Genomic DNA, 24624 nt, shown 5'->3' with positions numbered 1-24624 from the left:
AGAAAAGTCAAGGTAAGTCATTCAACACTTACTCTCATTGTTACATTTAATCTCTTTGAAGCATTCCCCTTACTTAGGCATCAAAGTGATATCTCGGAGTACACATTGAGTTCTCTAAACCTTTTTGCTTTCATTCTTTTCAGGTCGACGAAGATCTGAAATCAATCTCGCTGGTCACCGCCAATTTTATTTTGCAACACAGAGTTGAGTCTAGAGTCAAAAAATAGGCTAGAGAAACAATCCTACTCCTATATTGAATGAGAATCAGAGTAAGATTATCAAAAAAAAAAAATAAATGTTAGAAATGAGAATCAATTTTGGTGCACTTTTAATTTTGTTAAAAAAATACAGACTTCAGTTAATTAATATTTAAAAGAAAATACAGCCGTTTCAAAATTTCCGAGTCTGCTCCCCACCCTTTCAAAGTATAAAACCCGTCGTACTCCACTCCGCTGATCAGAAAGCGGGAACAGATAGGAATTGAGAGGTGTGGACTGTGGAGCCGCTGCTGCTCTCTCCGCCACCGCTCCATGGCAATCGCTCGACTCTCCGCCTCTCTCTTCCTCGCCCCCCGCCGTACTCTCTCTCTCTCTCTCTCTCTCCTTAACTATTCTAGAATTCTGGTCACTCACGTTCCAAATTGTGATGTAGAGGTTGGTGCTGTTGGTTCGGGAAAAACCCTTTCCTCTCCTCGTCTTCCCCTTTCAAATGCCGTGCGAATTGCGACCTCCTTCTCGACCGGTTCGCCGCTTCGTAAGGCTCCGAACTGTCATATTCTCTGCTATTTGATTTCTTCATCCATAATAGCGTAGAATTGAAGCACTGATGTTGTACAACTAAAACAAAAGAAATTAGTTGGGCAAATTTTAATTCATGTCCAAATTTGGCTGCAAGAGCTGTGACATATGAACTTGTAAAGTGCCGTGGAGTATATTAGTGGTTGCACCGATTCTCTATGGGCTAGAAAGAGTACAAGTTAACACTCTGACCTGTGGATAGCTTGAAGCTCTTACATGAAACGTGTTATCCAAAATTCAAAACTATATAAAATTTGAGTGAGGGCTTTTAAATTTGGCTTCATTTTCCTTTAATATGCTTTAGCTTTTTAATCTTCAAGAACTAAGACACATGGGTGTTGTTTTTCTTCATAGAGGTATTATCTGTTCAAAACTTTAGAGGGGTCATGTTGATTAGCCTGCTCCATGATCATTAATATTGCTCAAAAGCATAAGTTTGAAAAATAGAAAAACAACAAAAAATAGGCCTTTGGTCAATACAAACCATCAGTTGGACGGCATCATGCCAAGTGTTATTTATTTTGTCCACTCTCTTGTGAAGTGTATAAAATTGTGATGACTGTTCCTAATGTGCATTTGTGCAAATGGCATACCACTTTTCTTTTTTAAGTTTGTATATTTCAAAACACAATCAATCTAAATGGTTAGCATAGATGTTAGAATTCATTAAATAAATTAGAAGCTTTGTAAGCCCATAAATTTAAGCATGTGGGCTTTCTAGAATAATGTCAAATTATGAGGATGAAAATGCCTACAAAATGTGTTGAGAATTCCACTTGTGAGTTTGACTCATAATGGAAAAATGGGTGCTTATATGCATGGTTGACCCAAGACTTAAAAGGTTTAATCTTTTGGGTCAAGTTGGTGGTTTGGTGCTCACCAATGTGTATCAAGCTCATCCATTAGGACTCTCCTAGTACTAACAAGTGGTATAAGAGTTGATGGTTCGTAACTTTGGGCGGAGCAATATCGTTAAAGTCAAGGTGTAAAGTTAATTCTCTGAGGATCATCTAAGTTGGGCAGATGGATCTAAATAGGGTTAGGACGTGGGAAGAAGAATTGATTTGAAGGCGCATAAGGTGCGGGGTAAGGTCCACTTGAACCACTGTTAGAGAATTGGGCTTGCTCCCACGAGGGAAATGGTTTCTGCTCAAGGGGGAGAGGTTCGAGTTGATTGGAAGTCACGAGTGAGGAGGAAATTAAGAATTCCACCTATGAATTTATTCCACATTGAAAAAATTGAGTAGATAATGGATGTGCTTCTATGTATAGTGTGCTCAAGACCTAAAGGCTTAAGCTTTTGGGTCAAGTTAGTGTTCATCCATGTATATCAAGCTCAACCATGAGGACTCCCCCATTACTAACAAAATGGTATGTTGCTGCTAAAGGTGAGTCAATTTGCTTTGTCGAGAAATTTGTTACATTTGAATTCATCATCATCTAACATTATATTAATATCCCAATGCCTGAGTTGTCATACCTGTCAAACTCATGAGAACTTCAAAATGTGAAAGAGTCCTGAAATCGGTAAATTACTTAATCAGAGCTAGGTTTCAATAACATTGGTGCTTATCTTGACAGCATCTCATATTTTTAAATTCCTGGTCTATTGGTTTTGAATATCTAATGATTCAATTTGCTATTGTATTTAACGTCTTACTTGTAATATTGTCTGAGTTTTTATGCTGGTTGTGATCAGGTATGATAAGGAAACTGCACTGGAAGACCAAAATCTCCCATCTGATTCACTAATTATTCATCCCTCTGATCATCAACCTGACAAAACAAATTCCCAATAAAACATAAACATAAATTTTTATTAATGAGCTCCTTTTTTGTGGTTTTCTAATTACCACTCACCCCCTTGTCAGAATTAATAGAGTTAGATTAATGATTAATCTAATGATGTTGCCTTTTTTTTTTTTTTTCAGTGTTCTTTTTATCAATAGTCATATTAAGCTTGTTGAGGTACAACATTTGTGTTTCGTGTTTCTTACCTTCTTTTGGGCTTATGACTATTAATGCGAATAAATTGGGCAGTCTCGCAAACATTTTAACTAATTTCTGTTTATGAGAGACTTGAGCTTTACACTTGAAATATTTACATTTATATTTCTCTAGAAGAGATAATATGTTTTTCAAATCCATTTTTTCATATCTATGGCTGAAATTTTTTATTTTATTTCAATTTTTCATCACCCTGGTCCTGGCCTCCTGCTTCTCTTTTCCTGTGCACTGTTTTGCTGTCAAAGACATAGGAAAAGTGAAGGAATTTTGTCACTCCCACCCCCCCCCCCCCCTCTGGATTGTTTTTGGTTGCTAAAAACGTTGTTTGAAATAATGAGCTGCCAGTGTGAAACTGATGTTTGCTTTCATTTACAGTTGTACGGAGAACATCTAGCCAGAGGAAGTCAGCATGCAAAGCAACATTAGTTTCCATAAGATGCGAACAAAGTACAAATGAGGGCAATAGTTTGGATGTATGGTTAGGCCGGCTTGCGATGATTGGCTTTGCAGTTGCTATTAGTGTTGAAATAGCAACAGGCAAGGGACTCCTTGAGGTATATCATGGACAATACACATGCTTGTGTTATAAGATTGCTGGTGTATATTACATAAATCAGTGTTCCCGTTTTTCTATTTGATAAACATTCATTTACATCTCAGTTGGAAAAATATTTGAAATTTGAAATTTTATGCAATCATAATGATAAAACTTTTGACATAGGAGCTGATATTTGCTACTCAAGTCATTATGTATCTGTTTTATTTTATTCTATTTTATTTTTTTTAAGGCGTTGGCCTCAAAATGACGTGGTTTAAATCCTTTTTGGGTTAACTTTAACTGTTCCTCAACAAAGCACATCCCTTCACCCAAGTTCATTTCAATATTATCTATAATATTTTGTACTCTGATATGCATGATTACTTCATATACTGGACTACATCAAAAGATCAGCTGATAACTCATAGGATATTTCAGACTTATGGTAGGGATATCTGGTTGATGCATTTCTGATTGTCAGACCTGTAAAACCATTCCTGCCAAATACAAGTATGTCTATTGTACATTGGTAGACCACATTTATACTTTTATAAATTCCAAGTCAGATGTTTTCTTATTGATCACTCTCTCTCATGCCTGCGCACACACACACACAGTACCAAGACAATTAAGGATGTCCTTCTTATCAAAGCCGTGTTTGTTTGGATTTTGCAGAATTTTGGACTAACAGCACCCTTACCAACTGCTGCTCTGGCACTTACAGCATTAGTTGGGGTTTTGACAGCAATATTTGTCTTCCAATCTGCTTCTAAGAATTAAGAGCAAGGATATCTGGTTGATGCATTTCTGATTGTCAGACCTGTAAAATCACTCCTACCAGATACATATGTCTATTGTACAATTGTAGACCACACCTAGGTTTTTCAAATTTCAAGTCATGATGTTTACCTGTTGATCTCTCTCTCTCCCTCTCTCTTTCACATGCGCAGTTTGTAAGAATTGATCTCATTTGAGTTTTCTGTATGCAGTTTGCAGAGTTTGTGTTGTCTGATCTATGTTTTAACACATTCTTGTTAATTTGTTGTGTGTCCTACTGCAAATGAAAACAGCAGCATCTGAAAATGTACCAGTATTGGTTTTATTTAATATATGCCCCTCTATAGGGTGGTTTTTATTTGGATGTCTTTGTTAGTAAATCCATTGGTTAAATGACTCTAATGGATAAGTTTATAATTGGAAATTCTTGAGTGATGGTATGGATTGCATGTATTTTTTCTTTGCAGCATGATTTTTTTAATAAGATTCTTTGAGATAAACACACACACACAAAGTTGAATGGCATTGGAGGGTCAGGAGTTTTCCTCCTTTATTTTGGGAGGGAGTGGGATTGAAGGGATGAGCAAATAGTGTTTTATTTCAATCTTTAGTATACTCTCTCTCTCTTTCTCTTGGTGGTAGCAGGGTTGAATTATCTTTTTCCTTTTTGTTGGTGGTGGGTTTTGGGGTGGGGGTGGGGGGTTGGAGCATGGTTTTAAATTGCAGTTACGGGTAGCGTAATGTAATGGTAATGGGTTTAATGGGAAGCGGGAGTAGCGGATGTTACATAACGGGAAGAGGGTGTAATGGCTGTGAAATTTTTTGAAGCATGCACAACCTTGTGCATATTAGCGTACTTGCATGTTTTAAGCTTTTAGCCCTTCTTAGAAAGAGTTTTAGTGTATTTTGGATCCTTTAGTTCGAGTAACTAAGTTATTTGGTAAGGGCAACAAGTTTACATTTGTGTTAAACCACCATTAATAGAAAAATTACGTGTGTGTGTGTGTGTATTTATACTTCCCATTGTTTTTATCTGTGATAAATTCGTATGTGTGCTAAATTAATTAATTGAACAAAATACATTATACACTATTAATCTATTAGAGACATAAGACATACTAATAATACAAATATAAAATAACTAGAAAAGAAAGATGGTTGAAGTTGAAAAATATAGAACATAAATATCACATTACCAATATTATCAAAATAAAATATTTTCCTAACTTGTATTTTCAAATTGTTAATTAATGCATCTATTGTGAGTATTTAAAGAAATAGTAAATTTTGTATCATTGTCATTTTCATTATAATCTTTTCCTTCTCTCACCACATGGTATATTGAGAATGATTTATGAAAGAGAGGGTAAAAGTGAGAAGAAAAAGTAAAAAATAAAATAATTTTTTTGGTGTAATAGTCTTGTAGCAGTTACGTAATGGCCGTAGCGGCCTTTACCTGATGGTCGCGGTCCGTAACGGACGCTACAGCCATGATTTTTCTTCTCACCGATTTCGCGATGTGTAACGGTATCGGTAACCCAAAAAACCGTTACGTAACAGCGTTATGTAACGGTCACGGTCTTTATTTAAAACCATGGGTTGAAGTCTACTATTTTATGCTATCATCTGAATTTTATACTGTTTGGGTGCCAAGCTTACCCACTCCTGCAGTCAGTTTATTTCTTGTGTCAATTTCCATACATTTATAGATATATCTTAGGTGTTCCTATTCATCAAACATATTCAATACTTTGAAGAAGAAATCCTTATTTGTGTAAGACAAATAGTTAAAAAGATCATTTGGCTTTCTTAAAGTTCAAATATGTTCTGATTTATTTCCGAGCAACTATCTGGCAGATTCTGTCCATCTCCACTCATTTTATTTGGCATTCCCTACAAAGTGGCACTACAAACAAAGAGTAAAAATATTCCTTTTCCTTCTCTTTTAATCAGAATCCAATTCTCTTTGCCTTACCATCCAACATTGTCATATCTTGTGTATGCTTTGAACACGAGATCTTCCTTTATGCATTTCTGTTTCCCCATTAAGCTGTCTTTCCCACTTTATCAGATTTCATATATTGAAATAATTCTCTCTCCTTTCTTTAGACATGAAAATTTTCTTCCTTGTTTGTTGAGATTCTGTTTCTTTCCCTCTATTTCCTTCTCAAACTTAAGTTTCTTTCTTGGGTTGAACTAATTATAGCATGGGTGTGGCCATATCTTGGCTAATAAAGAGGCTTACTATAAAGCGCGAATTAAAAATTTTGATGGCGGGTCTTGATGGTTCGGGGAAGACAACCATACTATACAAGCTAAAGCTGGGAGAGGTTATTGCCACAGTTCCCACAATTGGTATTCACACCAAATACTTTTCTTTCCTTGACATATGTGGCTCCCAGGATTTTGTTTCTTTTGGCTCTTCTTGTCTCAATTACTGCAATTGCCCAAGTTGAAGCTTTTTCTTTAGGGTAAAAAAAGGTTATGAATTTGAACTATATGTATAATCAAATACGAAACTATACTGCTAGATTTCCTTTATTGGTTAATATTCACACAATTGATCTCAATATACAAAGAGTTGGAAAGTTTTTTGCTTTTAACACCTTTTTTTATACCCGTCAATCTTTGACTTCTGAGTGGGGATGAATTTAATAATTAAAAATTTTATTTTCATTGGCTCTTTGGTTAAAGCTTCAAAAACTAGGGGATTTGATTTCAGTTCTTTACAATTTTTAAATTCTGTGTTAATGTAAATTGTTAGCAACAGAAAAAATAACTATGTTTGATATGTTATTTTGTGTGATCCTCCCTTGAATGAAGGAATTATTCCCTGAGAGCTACTCCTTTTAAATTACCCTGACGTTTCGAGTTCCTCCTCCAGTTGAGACAGGCAATAAACTATTGGCTTGATCTGTCATGGGCCAGGTTTTAATGCGGAAACAGTGCTGTACAAAAATGTCAGCTTCACCGTATGGGATGTAGGAGGACAAGGTAAGGTACTGACCTTTACTTCTTGAGCAGTTTCCCTAGATTTATCGATTGTCTAATGAACTATCAACTGATCTTCTGTGAGTAGCTTTGAAAATTCATAGTTCAAAAGTTTCATTATATTTAAAGGGTATGAAAAATGGCTTTGAAGCTGTACTAGTATTGGAGTTGGGGCAGTGTTTAGACAATGTTGTTCTGGTATTAGATAGAGTTCAGCTTTTACAGGAGAATAGTTTCAGTAAATTCATTGCAGATGCACCAACCTATGTATGGATGTAAGGACTTCCTTAAAAATTTCTTCGCCAACTCATGTACTTCAATAATGTTGAGATTAACTTTTGAATGGAGAGAAGTTCTTTTGAAGTATTTTGTGTTTTTAAAAGAATGGTTTTGAAAGCCAAGCTGAAGGCCACCTATGCTTTTTGATAATTTTAGTTCAAGAAACGTGTTCTGATATTAAGCATAATTGGAATATACATTTGAGATCCAAACTGATAATACAAGAGAGGAAGAATAAAAGATGAGCTCTTTCATGAAATTAAGGGGTAACAACTGGGGATGAGAGAAAGTCATCTATGGTGGCTAGTCCATTTACAGGGCAGACCATTTAATGCAATAATAAGGAGCACTGATTCATTGAAAGTGGTACAAGTACAAGAGGAAGTTTGAACATGCAGAAAAGAAAAAGGAAAAAAAGATTGTGACCTACAATGTAACAAGGGATGTGAGCCCTCATAGAACCAAGTAAGAACAGAAAGCTACTCAACCATAAGCAGTTAAGAATTCATGCTTAATTTGTTGAATTGAACAAAGGATAACTCTATAAGCATGGCCTTCAATTTCCACAAAATTGTCGAAATTTTCATCAAAATTTTTGATTTTCGTCACCCTCGAAATTGAAATGGCAGTCGATTTCCGTCTTGGACATCCATGAGGGTATGGATTGCATGTATTTTCTCTTTGGGGTATGATTTTTTTCAAATAAGATTCTTTGAGATAAACACACACACACACACACAAAGTTGAATGGCATTGGAGGGCCAGGAGTTTTCCTCCTTTATTTTGGGAGGGAGTGGGATTGAGGGGATGAGAAAATAGTGTTATATATTTCAATCTTTAGTATACTCTCTCTCTCTCTCTCTCTCTCTCTCTCTCTCTTGGTGGTAGCAGGGTTGAATTATCTTTTTCCTTTTTGTTGGTGGGTTTTGGGGTGGGGGTGGGGTGTTGGAGTCTCCTATTTTATGCCATCACCTGAATTTTATACTGTTTGGGTGCCAGGCTTACCCCCTCCTGCAGTCAGTTTATTTCTTGTGTCAATTTCCATAGATTTATGGATATATCTTGGGCGTTCCTATTCATCAAACATATTCAATACTTTGAAGAAGAAATCTTATTTTTGTTAGACAAATAGTTAAAGTGATCATTTGGCTTTCTTAAAGTTCAAATATAACAAGGTATGTGACCTACAATATAACAAGGGATGTGAGCCCTCATAGAATCAAGTGAGAACAGAAAGCTACTCAACCATAAGCAGTTAAGAATTCATGCTTAATTTGTTGAATTCTCGTAGAACCAAGTAAGAACAGAAAGTTACTCAACCATAAGCAGTTAAGAATTCATGCTTAATTTGTTGAATTGAGCAAACGATAACTCTATAAGCATGACCTCAAATTTCCACGAAATTGTTGAAATTTTCGTCAAAATTTCCAATTTCCGCCCCCCTTGAAATTGAAATGGCAGTTGATTTCCGTCTTGCATAATTTCCGTTGAAATCTCAACGAATCATAAAAAATTTATCGAAATCTCGAAATTTTAGCGAAACTTGTTGAAATTTTAACTATACGATGAAATTTCGTCAGAATTCAAATGAGAAATTTAGGAGTGAAGTGAAATTTCTATCTTAATTTATTTTATCGAAACAAAAGATTATTACAAGTGCTTTTCAAATTATATTAAAAAAAAATTTACAATAACATTTTATTTAACCATTCATGTTTAAATTATCATTATTTGTGTAATAATAATATTTAAATGATTTATGAATTTTGCTTGTATTAATTAAATATGTTTAATGTACCTTATCTTACAAATATATTTGATACATATTTTATTTTACAACTTTTCCACCTCATACAAAACATAGATATATTTAATTTGTAATATATTAGTCTTAAAACTTATATTATAATGTTTGTTAACCATTTCTAAAGTTTCACAAAGAATTCCATGTTTTACTGCTAATTTTCGTTATTTTTTCAAATCGAAATCAAAATTGACTTTGAAATCAAAATTTCCATTGAAATTTTCGTACTTTTGAAGTTTCAAAATTTGAGTCGAAATCAAAATTTAAGACCTTGTCTATAAGTACAATTGAAAATGCCTTGGAAATGGAGAATATTTCCAAAAGAATATGCTTGCGTTAGTTTTTGTGGTTGAGAAGACCCTAGACCACCCAACACTGGTATCTTAACCTGGTTCACCGACATTCTCCTTGGTGTGCCATGCCGAGAGAAACCCCGATGCCTTGTCGGGAGAGATCCCGATGTGTGAGGGGGAGATTGTTGGGTTATCCTATATTGGCTGTGAAAGGGACTGGTGGTTAGTTATTAAGTGTGAGAGAAAGTCTCACTTCTCGAGCTAACTTTTAGGGTTGAAAAGGTTCTAGACCACCCAGCACGTGTGCCCTTTTATAAGGAGAGAAACTATATCTATTTTGAATTCAATTTAACATGAGCATCTTGTTCTGATTTTCTACCATGTAGATTCGGCCTCTATGGAGACATTACTTTCTCAATACCCAGACTCTTATCTTCGTGCTGGACAGCAGTGATAGAGGAAGAATCTCGGAGGCCAGAAATGAGCTACATCAGATGCTGAGTGAGGTTGTCAAATCTGTAGAATTGCATGTTTTCAGTTTGTTTTTTTTTTTTAATGAAAAAATTTGTTCCAAAAAAGCTTCTCAATAACTAACATATTCATGAATATGGCTGTTATGCATATAAAATCCATGCACATGGTGCCTAGCTATAAAAATGTGCACGTGGTAATACTGATTTGTTGTTTTAGTGATTATATAACCTTAAATCATCTCTCGTCCTTGCTGCAGAATGAGCTACAGAATGCAATACTATTAGTTTTCGCCAATAAGCAAGACCATCCAAATGCTATGTGTGTTTCTGAGGTTGCTGATAAAATTGGCCTATACTCAGTTAGTCAGCACTGGTAAGTATTGCTTTCTCTGTAAGTAATCTATCTTGCATCATCTATGATAGTGACCATCTTCCAGGTTGTTCACCGTGTTCTATCTTTCACTTATCTTTCTGAATTCCTATCCTAAAGTCTGTTGTTGCTTACTGTTTTGTTTCGAATGATGCTTTGTAGAACAGTCTGCTTGGTTGAATGCATGGAATTGGTCTCATGAAGAGTAGGGTAAAACAAAAATTTAGGATTTAAAAGAATTATGACAGTTTTGGGATTTCATTTAGACTGACAACACTGTTATCAACTTATAACATAGTGCTGCTAGTCAACTTTCACAAATGATACAAAATGGTCCTGGATGAATGAAATGGCATTAAGGATGATACTTGTAAATGAACATAAGTACATATTACACTGATTCACATTTCATTATGTACTAGGTTGTCTATTGAATGGCTTGTGACAAGCAACAATAGTCAGAAGTCAATGCTTTTGGTTTTAGAACCATCATGAGGCTATCCCAGAGGCATCTTTAATGAAGAGTGTTAGCATATCTCCCTAATTATATATCTCTCTCATTTAGGCACATTTGTGTACTTGCTAAGTTACCTTTGTAGTCTGCCTCTTTCACCTATAAAAGGATGACCCTTGTGCAGTTTTATACTCAAAAAGAATAATACAAAGTTTCTTAATTTTAACATGGTATCAGAGGCTTCTAAACCTAGGTTTTGAGCCTTCTAATCTCCCAATGCTGCCGCGAAACTCTGATCACAGCCCACCCCTCGCTCTTGTTTGCCATGCAACGTCCTTCTTGATTTTCTGGCATTCTTGTCTTCTCAGACGTATCGTGGACTCTGCTGCTACAACTCTCGGTATCCTCTCTTCTTGATTCTCTAGCGTTCTTGTCTTCTTAGATGTATCGTGGACTTTGTTGCTGCAACTTTCAGTATCGTGGCCTTCTTGATTTTTCGGCGACGTCCTTCTTGATTCTTAGGCGACGTTCTTGATTCTCCGGAGTTCATCATTCAGCATCGTCGTCTCGCTCTGCCACTTTGTTTCTCTCGTCTCTCAGCGTCGTCTCTCGGCTTCATCTCTCGGCGTCAACTTCATCTCTCTGGCAGTAGCAGCAACGGTGGGTTTTTTTTAGCGCTCAGCTCGTTCTGCAATCTTAGTATCCCGTCTTGGTCTCCGACTCACCCGACCTTGAGCTCGTAACCGAACCCATACCCATTTGCTTTTGAAGGTTACGCTGCTACAACATTTGGTGGTGTCTCCGCATGGCCGGCGGGCTGTGATTCAAATTTTAAATATTGTCCTTGCATCTTTTTTTTTTTTTTTCTATATGGCCACCACGTGTAGGATATAGATAGCTCTCCGCAGCGAGCCGCCTCACCTCTCAGTTCCATATTCGGCTCTCTCTGGAAGCATTCTTTCTCTAGAGAAACACCAGTTTTTCGGCATGGTATCTCTTAGAATTGTCTCCCAGAGTGCTCGTATCTCCCAGATTCATCTCTCAGATTCCATTAAATTGCTCTTTGCTCTACATCGGTCAGTATTATCCTTTTTTTTTTAATGGCGTCTTTAACTGATGTTGCTCACCCTAAAGAGATTGTTTTGATTGGCTCCAACAACAATGCTTGGGCCCAACAAATGTTAGTTTTTTTTATTGGTCGGAGATTATGGCGTTTTGTCATTGGAACAAAACAAAAACTCACAAAAACTGACACGCAATCCACAGAAGAGTTTGATGAGGCTCTTGATGAATGGGAAAGTACTCATTGTAAGATCCTTTCCTAGTTTATTAATACATCAGTTCCTACTATTCAGAGTCTACTTCCTAAGTTTCATAATGCCAAACTTGCTTGGGATTTTTTGGCAAAACGATACAACCGTGGTAGTGATGCTGCTCTCGAATTTTAGTTGGAAACTAGGCTTTCTCAGATTCGTCAAGAACCTGGACAGTCTATTGCCGAGTTTCATGCTCAGGTTAGTGGCATTTGGAATCAGCTTTCTCAAGCTAACCCTGCTTTTTCTGATGAGTAGTCGATTAAGATTTTTGCTGGATATCAGGATCATCGTCAGTTCATATACTTTATGATGCATATCCGGGATGAATTTGAGAATACTTGAGCTTCTTTATTACATCGATCTCCTCTTCCTACACTTGAGGTTGCTCTTGCGGACCTCGTTTCTGAGGAGACATGACAACAAACTTGTAAGGTTCATTCTATCGATATGGTCTTGGCTACTACTCAGTCTAGCTCCTCTACTTCGGCTACTCCTGCTGCAGTTGTTGCTTCTTCTAAACCGCGCCGTTTCAATGGCCAGTGCCACTATTATAAGGAAGATGGTCACCGTATTTCTGATTGTCCTAAGAAGAAGGCCAAGGATAGTAGGGATGCTCTCAAGGCTAAGGCATCTTACTCTTCCAAGCCTGTTGCTGCTGTCTCCATCAGCTCCTCAGTTTCTACTCCATCTTTTGCACCTTCTTTGTCGTCTCTTTCTGCAGCTGACCTTGAGGCAATTATCATATAGGTTTTATCCCGGACTTCTACTGCCTTATCAGTCTCCATAGGTACCTCTACACCTTGGTTTATTGATTCCGCTTGTTGCAATCATATGACCTCTGATTCCTCTTTAGTGACACATAAGCAGTCTTATATCTCATTCCCTTAATTTATATTGCTGATGGTTCACATATGTTTGTTGGTCATCTTGGTCATGTTTCTACTCCTACCATTTTTGTACCTGACACATATGTTGTGCCTAACTTGTCTCTCAATCTCCTTTCTGTTAGTCAACTTGTTGAAAGTGGTTTGATCTTAACCTTTTCTCACAAAGGTTATGATGTGCAGGATCTGAAGATGGGCCAGCTTGTTATGACTAGGCGTAAAGTTGGTCGCCTTTTCGAGCTCACATCTCTACATTTGCCTCATTCGTGTTCTCCTTCGTCTCTTTCTACTGTCGTGTCTTCCAGTCTTTGGCATTCTCGTCTCGATCGTACCTCTTTGTCTCGTGTTTAGTCTTTAACTTCTAGTGGTTGCTTAGGAAATGTTAAGTTTGAACATTTTGATTGTATGCCTTGTCAACTTGAGAAACAGAAAGTTTTACCTTTTAATGAAAGTAATTTTTTGTCTTCTGCACCTTTTGATTTGCTTCATTCTGATATTTGGGGACTTGCTCCTGTCCTTACTAAGGGCAGGTCTTGTTACTTTGTCATTTTTATCCATGATTACTCTCGGTATACATGGATTTATCTTTTGCATGATCGCACTAGGTTACTTAATGTTTTTTCGTGACTTTAAGCAGATGATTAAAACTCAGTTTGATCACACCATTAAAATATTTTGGTCCGATAATGCCCTGGAATATACTTCTACCCCTTTCATTGAAGAACTTCAAGAGGCCGACACCTTATCCCATCGATCCTGTCCATCCACCTCCTAACAGAATGGCCGTGCATAACGTAAGCATCGTCACATTCTTGACACTGTTCACTCTCAACTCTTCTTTGCATCCCTCCCAAAATCCTTTTGGGGTGAAGCTACTCTTACCGCTGTTTACACTACTAATCGGGTTCCAACCCCTACTCTTTCCAATAAATCTCCATATGAGACTCTCAATGGTAAGGTACTCGATTATTCTCTTCTCAAAGTATTTGATTGTGCTTGCTTTGTTTTACTCTCACCTCATAAACATACAAAACTTGAACCTCGCTCTCGTCCCTATTGCTTTCTTAGTTATGACATTGAACAAGGGTTATTGATGCTACGACCCCCTTGCCAAGCGTCTTCGAGTCTCTCGGCATGTTCAATTTTGGGAACACAAAATGTTCACAAGTATCTCTCCATTTTCTTCCGATTGTCCCTCATAATCTCCCATTTTCACTGATCCTGCCATAGATCCCTCTCCCGATTTTTCCTCTAATGCAGGTCATGACAGCTCATCACGTGATCACTCCATGTCTGCCTTTCCCGAAACTGGACCGTATGATGATCATGCCATCGCATCCACTCCGCCTGAGTCCTCTGATTTGGATGTCCGTTGTTCTAGTCAGGTAAGGGAACCTCCTACCTATCTTAGTGATTATCACTGTTTTTCTACTCTTGACTCCCTTCACGAGCCTCGCAATTATCGCAAAGCTTGTTCTATTCCTGTTTGGCAGCAAGCTATGTCTGAAGAACTTGACGCATTTCACAAAACTCATACTTGGGACCTGGTTTACTTGCCTCTTGGAAAGACTGTAGTTGGGAACAAATGAGTGTATAAACGGAAAACGAACTCCAACAGTTCTGAAGTAAGACATAAAGCTCGTTTAGTGGCAAAAGTCTTTACTCAAGGCCTTTATTTCAGATGGATATCAAGAGTGCCTTCTTACATGGTGATTTGGCTGAGGAGGTATATATGCAACCCCCTCCAGGGTATCCTTATCCTCCTGGTAAGGTCTGTCGTCTCCGCCATGCTTTATATGGGCTTAAGCAAGCTCCCCGTGCTTGGTTTGCCAAGTTTAGCTCCACTGTTGCACAACTTGAGTTTGCTTCTAGCCCCTATGATTCAGCCCTTTTTACCTGTCACACTGCTACTGACATCACTATTCTACTACTTTATGTTGATGATATGATCATTACTAGTGATGATACTTCTAGTATTCATGAGCTTAAGCAATTCCTATGTCAGCAGTTTAAGATGAAAGAGCTCGGTTCTCTTCTCTACTTCCTCAGCTTAGAAGTGTCCCCTACCTCTGATGGCTACTCTTTGACCCAAGTCAAATATGCTTTTGATCTTCTCACACGTGCTGGTCTCACAGATTGTAAGATAACTGATAGTCCGCTGGAGCCCAACATCAAACTTCATCCTACTGATGGGGAGCTCCTTCCCCAATGCCACTCGTTACCGACAGCTTGTTGGGAGCTTGATTTATCTCACTATCACTAGACCAGATATTGCCTATGCAGTGCACCTTGTTAGCCAGTTTATGTCAGCTCCTCATTCCGTTCACTATGCAGATGTTCTTTGCATCTTATAATATGTGAAGGGAACATTATTTCATGGGTTTTTTTTTTTTTTTTCCCTCTCACTCATCCTTGATGTTGCAGGTTTATTCAGATGCTGATTGGGTAGGGGACCCTACTGATCGTCGATCTACCATTGGTGTTCTTTTTCTACTTGGTGACTCTCTTATCTCTTGGCAGAGCAAAAAGTAGACTGTTACTTGCTCGCTCTAGCACTGAGGCTAAGTATCGGGCTCTTGCAAATACTACTTCTGAGCTTCTTTAGCTTCATTGGCTTCTCCAAGATATGGATGTTCCTCAGCCCTCGAACACTCAACTTTATTGTGACAATCATAGTGTTGTCCACATCGCTCACAACGATGTCTTTCATGAACGCACCAAACACATCGAGATCGACTGTCATTTTGTGCATCATCATCTTCAGGAAGGGACACTTCGCCTCTTGTCAGTTCCTTCGGCTGATCAGTTGGCTGATATCTTCACGAAGGCTCATCCACCTGGTCACCATTGTGCTTTAATCTGCAAACTCCAATTGACATCTTCAATACCACCTTGAGTTTGAGGGAAGATGTTAGAATATCTCCCTAGTTATAAATCTCCCTCATTTAGGCACATCTGTGTACTTACTAAGTTACCCTTGTAGTCTACCTCCTTCACCTATAAAAGGATGACCTTTATACAATTTTATACACACAAAAAAAATAATACAAAGTTTCTTAGTTTTAACAAAGAGGATGTCCTTATTCAGTGTGGCATGACCTCTACTCCTTACCCTTTAGCTCTTTTATTGGAAAATTCTCATATTGCATCTACTTTCATCCTTGATGCATAGATATCAACAAATGCTCCAATCTGGACCTGTGAAGGCAAAATTCTCATACTTGATGCAAAAAAATATATGTATAATTTCAGGCATTCAAGTTTTCTGAATTATTATTATTATTATCATCATTATTATTGTTATTATTTTATTGTTGTTGTTGTTGTTGTTATTGTTGTTATTATTATTATTATTCTTATTATTATAACAAGCATGGTGATTTTTTTATTTTTTATTTTTTTTAATTATTATTTTTTTAATAACAAGCATGGTGATTGGAACGCTTTTCCTGCTCTCTAAGATATTGATTCTTGGATTTCTTTGTTGTACATTTTTAGTGATTGATATTCACACATATTATTTACCAGAATTTTGAGAAATATAAAAAGGCAGTGAGTCTATATTAGTTTCCTTCTCACCACCTCACCCATTTGATGCCATGTTGGTTTTGGCTATACATGCAATTCCTTTCATGATTGTTTGCTTTGTGGTTTTGGTGAACTGTTTTGCACAGGTACATCCAGGGAACTTCTGCAACCTCTGGCAGAGGACTCTATCAAGGGCTTGATTGGCTTTTGAACAATATTCCTAACAGGGCAACATAACCTGGGCCCTTTTCTTGGTCTTTTGAAGCTAGGTATTTTTTGAGGAAGTGTAAATATGATTAGTTGAGAATGATTTTGTTCTAAACCACAAAATTAGGTTAAAAAGCATTGAGAAGTGTATTAGCCATCAAATGACATGGAAATTGTAGGAGTTGACACGTGAAATGAAGGGGAAAAGAAGGGAATTCGAGTGATGGCTACCATTCAAATTCCTGAAAATAAGCAGAAAAAGTCTATTTTGTCGAAAACAGTTTGAAGCGATACAAGCGTGTGGCGAAGTTAAAGGCAGATGCATCGAAGGCCTTAACAAGTTGATTCGAAGAGCTAACCAACATAGGTAAGGACAGGAAATGTCAAAGAGAGGATCTAGACTTTGAATAAGGAATTCCAGTTTTAGTCTTGAGTTAGTTATTGGGGGGCTTCTAGTTTCTTTGAATTTTATCCATACAGTAATTTATCCTTGTTGAACTTTAATGCGAGTTTATACTTATGTTTAGGTTTATAAATTGTGAGTTCAAATTGAAGAAGGAATTTACCTTCTACGCAGGCTTGTTTTGCTAATGAATAGAAGTAGGTATATTTAATCATCTTATACAAGTAGAATTATTCAAGTGGTTGCTTGAATAAAAGAAAGTGTTCTTGGTTATATATTTACTTTATTACTTTTTCTTATTAAAGCCCTCCTAATTGACACCAAACACATTCTTTTTCATTAAATCTAATTGACTTAAACATCACTCCATGCCTTAATTTTTACCAAGGATAATTAAAGAATTAATTTTTGTTGCAAACAAGTTGATGATTGTAGTGGGAGAACTAGAAAAGAAGAATGCAAGGAAGAAATTTAAGAATTCATGGGAGCCCCTCGAGCTAGAAGACAGTATTTACTGAAAAATCTGTTGTCCAAGGAATGAGAACATCAAATTGAAATTTGTAGCCCTCTATGAAGATGCTCAAGGCTTTCAACTTGAAGCCTACATTCTTCTATGGACAAGATAGTTGTTGGCAACAATAGGCATTGGATGTGTAACAAATGCTAGGTATGAGAAAAAAAAATTTAAATCATTTGCGTATAATGAGAATAGCATAAAACATATATGCAAAAGGAGCTTGAAAGCCTTTACAATAAACCTAAATAGGGACAAACGAGCCTTGAAAACACATTTGAAGAAACATCGGTTAGTTTGGTTGATTGATTTTAAGATGCTCTAAGAGGACCTCATTATAATGCTGGCCCTTGCATATTCTACTTCTCAAAGTGGAGAATATTAACGTCACTGGTAGAATTGTTGTTAAAATTGAGAGAAAAAGAGGAGAAGCAAATCACATAAATGGGATAAGTGTCATCTGCTACCGTGTTATACTTTAGCTTTACTGTATTTACTTGCAGGTTTTTAAATGGAAATAGGAATAAGTTTTCACTCCACGATTTCATTCTCTCCATGAATTTAGATAGTAACAATAATTTTTTTGTTGAGTTTGCCACAAATTTTTATATTTGGATTCTAGATGGAACATAATAAAATAGATATCATAAATTATAAATTGATAACTTAGATTACAAGTAAAATTGTGGCCCAAAATGATATAGACTGAAACCAACCTAATCCTCGTACGATTAAAGCATCAAAGACATAAAGTTATCTACCGAAGTGGTAACAATGCCCTACCAATGCTTTATAGCCAAGCCAACTAATTGCGCCCCCTCCTCCTTGAAGAGATCAAGTGAGCTATCCTTGCATAGGCCCATAAGTTATAAGGTGGGAAACACATAAAACATATTTCTCTTTTCTTAATTTTTCAATAGGGACAACTTTCCATGCATATCTCTCCAAGGTTTAGTGTGTTGAAAAGACCTAAAGATTTTGAAATTTTCTAACAAAAGATTTGTAACTCAAGCAAATGAACAAGTTAACAATTGTTTGAATTTACATAATTGGTTTGAATATTGGACTTTGATTTGATTCTAGCTACTAAAAACTACAATTAATCCGCAAACATATGTATTGCCTCAAGAAGATGTTGGAGGAACGAGTCATTGCAAATGACATAACTCTTTTACTCGCCATACTAATAGATTTTTGTATTTAGAAACATGATTTAGGATACCACTGACAAAAGATAGCAGAGTCTGCTTTTAAAAAACAAAAAATACAAGGGAAATTGATGCAACCCCTTTCTTGATTCCTTGGAAAATGATCCCATTGGAAATTGGAATAGAGTTTAAGTAGATGTATTTTTCAGTTATTGACACCCATTTTGTTTGATGGTTACCATTAAAAATACCCTAATAGTACCATAGGAGGCTCACAAGTAAAAGAAAAATGATTGTTTTAAAAATAAATATATGACAATTTTTTTTTTTTTTTCATTTTAAGACTTTTTATTCCTCATTTTTTTTATATACTTCATTGGAATTATTTTGAAATTTCGACTATTTCTTTGTTAAAAACCTTCCAACAAAAAGGAAAAGAATTGGCAATGACAAAACACATTATGACTTGGAAAAGAATTCTTAAATCAAAAGTAGTTATTTATGGTTGTTTTAAATATAATACCGGCAATGTAAAAAACATCTTCCCTTTTATGATAATTGACACTCTTTTCTTTTTATGATAATTAGCACTCATTAAGCCCTTTGGCAGTTAAACCGGGTCTAAAGTCTAAGCATCTTTAATGAGCTTGGATTCCCTCTAATCCAAAGGTTTCATAAATCATACAGATGTAGAGTGGACATGGCTAAGAAGACAATCTTCAGAGTGTCTAAAATAACAAATAGGGTTGAGTTTCTTCCCACCTTGTTATGGAAGATTCAATAACATAGATTCTTATCACTTCTAGTTCTTTTACTTCTAATTGAACATAAAATCATTTCACAATTAGAGTTGCTCAAGTAAGCCCGACATTCTTCAATCTAGTTCAAGCATATAATATAATCCTGACAAAATATCAAGTTGGAATAGCCATATCAATTCAAGTTGTGTTTGCAAAATTTGCACTAAAATCAAGGACCATTGGTTCTTTGCTTGGAATTTTACTGAAAATATTTTCCACAAAGTTCTTCTCTCTTAAAATCCTAGGAACTTACTCAAACTAGGATGTGGATCTTACTTGGCTATCATCTCTTGGAAATACTCAATATCCAGAAATCAACAAGCTGGCTTGGATAGCTTTCAATATATCATCTTTGGACGATAAGGGATGCCATTTTATTTGAGCATATTATTCACAATTACGATTTGATTACTGTATGTTAGTGTTTTGTTTGATATTAAAAGTAGATGTTATGATATAAACAAGATTATATTAATGCAAGCTTGTTCTCTAGTTTGTTTTTTTGGGGTGTGCAACCTAAATATAACTTTTCCTCTTTGAGCTAATATAGTCTTCTTAACTTCTTTCCAAAAGAAGAGAGAAGAAAAAACCATAATGACTTCATTTCATAACAAAAAATTCAACAAACAAAACAAATGCATGTGCCTTATTTTCCTAATCTCGTGTGCCTACTTGGAGGAGCAAGTAACAACAACCACCCAACTGCATTGGCATCCTACCTTGTTAGTCCCCTTCTTTCTACTAAAGCATCCCTCCTTTGTTTATAAATAATAGAAACCTCCCTCCTCCTCCATCAACACCCATAATCCCATAATCATCGGCAACCTTGTTTGTTATTCCACTAGAACTATGCTTGATTGACAACCTTTTTCTCTTCCTAAGGCAAGCATCACCAATGCTATGACCATTGCCAACCACTATCCAACTACGAAGATCTCCACTAAAAAATATCCATTAATTTGAACGATGGACCAATCCAAGCCAAGAATTTTTTGGGGACTTCACAATTGTATGAGACATGAAGAACATCTTCATTCCCTAAACCCCACATAAATGCACCCAGCATTATTTGCAAAAACCTCTCTTCCACCTTTCTTTACTTAAAATTTTCCCATAAAAGTTTTTCCCAGTTACTGTCACTGCTCACTGAAAACAAACCATTAGAAGTACCTTCCATAGCCAAGACGTCAATCATATTCGAACTTAAATGAATGGCGCTCAGATCCACATCTCTCATTGCGACACAAGTGCTTGATCCCTCTTGTTTTCACCACAATCAGACCACAAAAATCTCTCACTATCCTCTCCAAAACCTTCACCACACTCTCTCTGGAAGACTGGAACTCTAAAAGGGGTTAAAAGATAAATGAGACTGTTAACAATGGAAGCTTAATGAGAGTTATACTCAACCTTCTAGTGAAAAGTATGCCCGCTTCCACCCTTTCAAACTCTTTCCCACTCTCAACCACAGGATGTCAAAGGGCAGTTGCCTCCTAAAGGAAGAACCAGGTAGAATAAAGGCCAAGTCAAAGAAGCCCTAAAGCCCTCTATACCGCTAAAATCTAAATTAATGCCTGCCATCAACCATGAAATCTTCTCAAGAATTCTAAAAAAATTAGGTTTCCCAACATTGTCATCCCAAATATATATATATATATATATATATATATATGGAGTCATCTGCAAACTGAAATCATCCCTCCCAATTGATAAGCCTCTAATCACCCCTAAATATTGAGCATGTGAAATCATCCAACTTAACCATCAACCTCCAAAGTGAACAAAAAAGGAGACAAGGGATACCTTTGCCTTAACCCCAAGAAGCCCTCAATGAATATATAATTTATATATACTTTAAACAAATTGATAATACCTTGTAGACATATATGCCATCACCTTTTAAAACATTGATGCAAATAGTAAATAATTAAAGATAGCTAAGCCAAATATAAGTAAAAATTAAAAGTTAAAACTTAATAATTAACTTCCGAGTAGGATGTTCACACAAAAATGGATGAATTCTACACTAATGGGACAAGTAAATAATTGGGCTAAACGACATGCCACTCTATTATGCAAATTAAACATTATTTCAACTTCTGCAAATCAAAAGCATGACTTACATAGGAGGCAATATGTTATGTACAAAAATGACACTAAATAGTTATTTTCATAATGTAAGTTAATTCCATCATATTATGAAATTGAATTTTTTTCTTCCAAAATTCTGCAACACATGCCAAACTTTAATAAAGAAGTTTAATTAAATTAAGTTCATTAGTAATATATGTTAGAGGTATCTTATTCTCAGCTATTCTAGAGAAAAAATACCATGCATAGATGTATTATGCAACATTTCTTATAAACAGTAACAACAAAAAGAAGCTTATAAAATGAGAAACGGTTAAAATTAGAACTTAGAACAGATATTGGCAACACAAAACCACAAATTCAAGATACAACTCCACCATGACATCCGAAATCAGACATGCTCAAAAAAACAAATGCAAGAACATCTTTTTTTTTTTTACCATAATTAATCTCTAGAACAAAAAGCCACCAATTTAAAGCAGAGACAGGAACAAATAGATAACGAGACAGCAAATGTGTCAAAACATCTTGGTGTTCTTATAGGAACTACCTCACCATAACAATATCATCAATCTTCAAAATCATCCGCACACACTCTGTTGCCAGCATTATGGCACTGGTGCTGACAAGCAGCGGCTGCACAACATTCTCCTCCAGTATGTTTGTTATCTGTCCTTTTCTCACATTTATCCCAGCATTGATCTCCCCTTGCGCATGCCGATTCCTCAACTCAGTGACAATAGCTGTCGGGTTCAAACCTGCATTCTCAGCCAGCGTGTATGGAATAACTTCAAGGGCTTCTGCAAATGATCGCACACAATAACTCTCCATTCCCTGCAACACTTTTGCCCATGCGCCAAGTTGCCTTGACAACTCTATCTCCGGTGCACCCCCACCGGCAATCAAAAATCTCTTGTTCACTAAACACCTAACAACACACAAAGCATCATGCAAGCTCCGTTCTGCCTCATCTAATACCAACTGATTTGAGCCACGAACAAGAACTGTAGCAGTCCGCCCCATATCCTTAATTCCTGTAATTTTCACTATCTTCCCATCCCCAAGTGAAAACTCTTCAACACAATCTGCATGTCCCAGCTTCTCTGCACGAAAATGCTCAATGTTGGCAATGGGCAGGCAATTCAACGTCTTGGTAATGAACTCAATATCATCACGCTCAACATCCTTAATCACCAAAATCTTAGCTTTGGCAAGATAATGCAATGATAAATCAGTCACAGCATCCCTCAATATACTCTTCTGAATCAACAGTACGTTACAACCGGCCGCCTTAATCTTCTTAATCATACTGAGAATGTAATTCCTCTCCTCCTTCAAGATTCTATCCATTTGGGTATAATCCGAAACCACAATGCTCTGTTCAATATCTGTCTTTGGGGGTGAGATTTGAAACTGAATAACAGCAATCTTTGCGTTCTCAACGCGCGTTGGTCCCCCAGCAGAGTGACTGACCTTTTTGTCAAAAACCAACCCCTTAATAAGCTCAGTGTCATCCACCGTCCCACCGAGCTTCTTCACAATCTTGACGTCACGAAGATCCACCAGGTCCGGCTTTGCAGGATCGACAACGGATAGCACAGCATCAACAGCGAGGGGAGCGAGGAGGGTAGAGTACTGGCTAACAACCTTACTATTGAGGGAAGTACTCGCGGACTTGGTAAGCGATTCGCGGTCGGAGAGCTCAACAGGAACTGCCATGGCGGCGAGGACGTCGAGGGCCTTTTGGGACGCTTTATGGAGTGAATCTGAAATTATCGTTGGGTGAATCCCGTGGGAAAGGAGGGACTGACACTGCTTGAGAAGAGCACCAGCAATGACGACAACAGTGGTCGTGCCGTCCCCTGCCACAACATCCTGCGACTTCGAGAGCTCCACGAGCATTTTCGCGGCCGGCTGGAGCACCTCCATCTTGTTGAGGATGGTAGCACCGTCGTTGGTGATGATAACTTCGCCCGAAGCAGTGGAGATCATCTTGTCCATGCCTTTAGGGCCCAGGCTGGTGCGGACGGCGTCCGCTACAGACCTAGCCGCCACGATATTGGCCATGCGTACGTCGTCCTTGCGCTTATTGTCAACGTAGCTCTCCGTCTTGGAGGAGCGGGCCGGTTGAACTGCAGAAGCCGCCATACTAGATGGGAAGTCGAAGCTTCAAAACCCTAACCCTAGATGCAGAGCAGAGGAGTCTCTAAAATAAAGAAGCGGGGAAATGACTACAAGAATTATGAGGAAGTGTCCAGTAGGAGAAGAATTTATCAGGTGCCCCGGGGTACCGATCTGACTGATAACTACATCCAATAAAAAAAAGCCACCTGTTTCCTACTTCATCCGGTCTCTTCCACGAGACAATTTTGAATATGTTAAGACTTTTTTTTTTTTAAGAAATCAATATAACTCACACAATGTAAAATTAATAATTTACACCCCCCACCCTTTTTTTTTATTGTCTTTTTACTCTATAAAAATATATTAGGAGGTAAAATTGTCACTTAATATACCAATGGAGCCTCCTACTTATAAATTAAAATATGAACATTTAAAGCTATATATATATAAAAAGTTATTTTTTAATTGTCGGCCAAGAGTCTTGATTAAGAGGTAATGTTGGTGCATTTTGCAGTCATATATCGAGTTCAAACTCTAAGATCAACGGTAGACAATTGTAATTAGATCGTATTCATCAATGGTATGTTTACTATTAAAAGTTTTTATAATAAGTCATTGAGCCTTAAATTTGGATTAGAGTTTGTTTTTTACAAGAACATTTTATGGAATCCTTTGGTTCTATCAATGGTCTTCTTTTTCTTCGGTTGTTTGACAAGAACTGCATTGTAACACATGATGATATTCAAAGGAAAGATTGGACCTTTGACCACCTTCTTTTATATTGTAAGTTTAGCAAACAAATTTGACGTCATACACTAAATTTACT

General features: G+C 36.9%; 3 protein-coding genes across 4 annotated transcripts; 2 read left to right on the top strand and 1 right to left on the bottom strand.

Annotated features, from left to right (window-relative positions):
- Positions 1 to 399: 399 nt before the first annotated feature.
- Positions 400 to 4483, top strand: LOC131156143 (stress enhanced protein 1, chloroplastic). 2 transcript variants are annotated; one of them, XM_058109593.1, is made up of 4 exons: positions 400 to 576; positions 652 to 753; positions 3180 to 3358; positions 4018 to 4483. In XM_058109593.1, the coding sequence occupies exons 1-4, from the start codon at positions 531 to 533 to the stop codon at positions 4120 to 4122; spliced, it is 432 nt and encodes a 143-aa protein (XP_057965576.1). In that variant the 5' UTR covers positions 400 to 530; the 3' UTR covers positions 4123 to 4483. The 2 variants fall into 2 exon arrangements, with proteins under 2 accessions (XP_057965576.1, XP_057965575.1); XM_058109592.1 differs by having other exon boundaries at positions 402 to 753.
- A 1697-nt stretch (positions 4484 to 6180) lies between these two features.
- Positions 6181 to 17254, top strand: LOC131156142 (ADP-ribosylation factor 2-like). Its single transcript, XM_058109591.1, has 5 exons — positions 6181 to 6474; positions 7048 to 7118; positions 9873 to 9992; positions 10217 to 10332; positions 16658 to 17254. Exons 1-5 carry the CDS (start codon positions 6327 to 6329, stop codon positions 16746 to 16748), a joined length of 546 nt encoding a protein of 181 aa, XP_057965574.1. The 5' UTR covers positions 6181 to 6326; the 3' UTR covers positions 16749 to 17254.
- A 4834-nt stretch (positions 17255 to 22088) lies between these two features.
- On the bottom strand, positions 22089 to 23912 carry LOC131156141 (T-complex protein 1 subunit delta). Its single transcript, XM_058109589.1, has one exon. The coding sequence runs from the start codon at positions 23820 to 23822 to the stop codon at positions 22221 to 22223; it is 1602 nt and encodes a 533-aa protein (XP_057965572.1). The 5' UTR covers positions 23823 to 23912; the 3' UTR covers positions 22089 to 22220.
- Positions 23913 to 24624: the final 712 nt, after the last annotated feature.

Source organism: Malania oleifera, chromosome 5 (genome assembly GCF_029873635.1).
Source record: "Malania oleifera isolate guangnan ecotype guangnan chromosome 5, ASM2987363v1, whole genome shotgun sequence".
In the NCBI taxonomy this organism is placed as follows: domain Eukaryota; kingdom Viridiplantae; phylum Streptophyta; class Magnoliopsida; order Santalales; family Ximeniaceae; genus Malania; species Malania oleifera.
The sequence above is the reverse complement of the archived record's forward strand: the minus strand, read 5'-3'. Positions and strand labels throughout refer to the sequence as shown.

Excerpts from the sequence above, each read along its gene's own strand:
- LOC131156143 (XM_058109592.1), top strand. The coding sequence starts at position 531 with ATGGCAATCGCTCGACTCTCCGCCTCTCTCTTCCTCGCCCCCCGCCGT. Across the intron at positions 754-3,179 it reads CTCGACCGGTTCGCCGCTTC|TTGTACGGAGAACATCTAGC; the intron begins GTAAGGCTCCGA and ends TTTCATTTACAG. Across the intron at positions 3,359-4,017 it reads CAGGCAAGGGACTCCTTGAG|AATTTTGGACTAACAGCACC; the intron begins GTATATCATGGA and ends TGGATTTTGCAG.
- LOC131156141 (XM_058109589.1), bottom strand. The coding sequence starts at position 23,822 with ATGGCGGCTTCTGCAGTTCAACCGGCCCGCTCCTCCAAGACGGAGAGC.
- LOC131156142 (XM_058109591.1), top strand. The coding sequence starts at position 6,327 with ATGGGTGTGGCCATATCTTGGCTAATAAAGAGGCTTACTATAAAGCGC. Across the intron at positions 6,475-7,047 it reads TGCCACAGTTCCCACAATTG|GTTTTAATGCGGAAACAGTG; the intron begins GTATTCACACCA and ends GTCATGGGCCAG. Across the intron at positions 7,119-9,872 it reads ATGTAGGAGGACAAGGTAAG|ATTCGGCCTCTATGGAGACA; the intron begins GTACTGACCTTT and ends TCTACCATGTAG.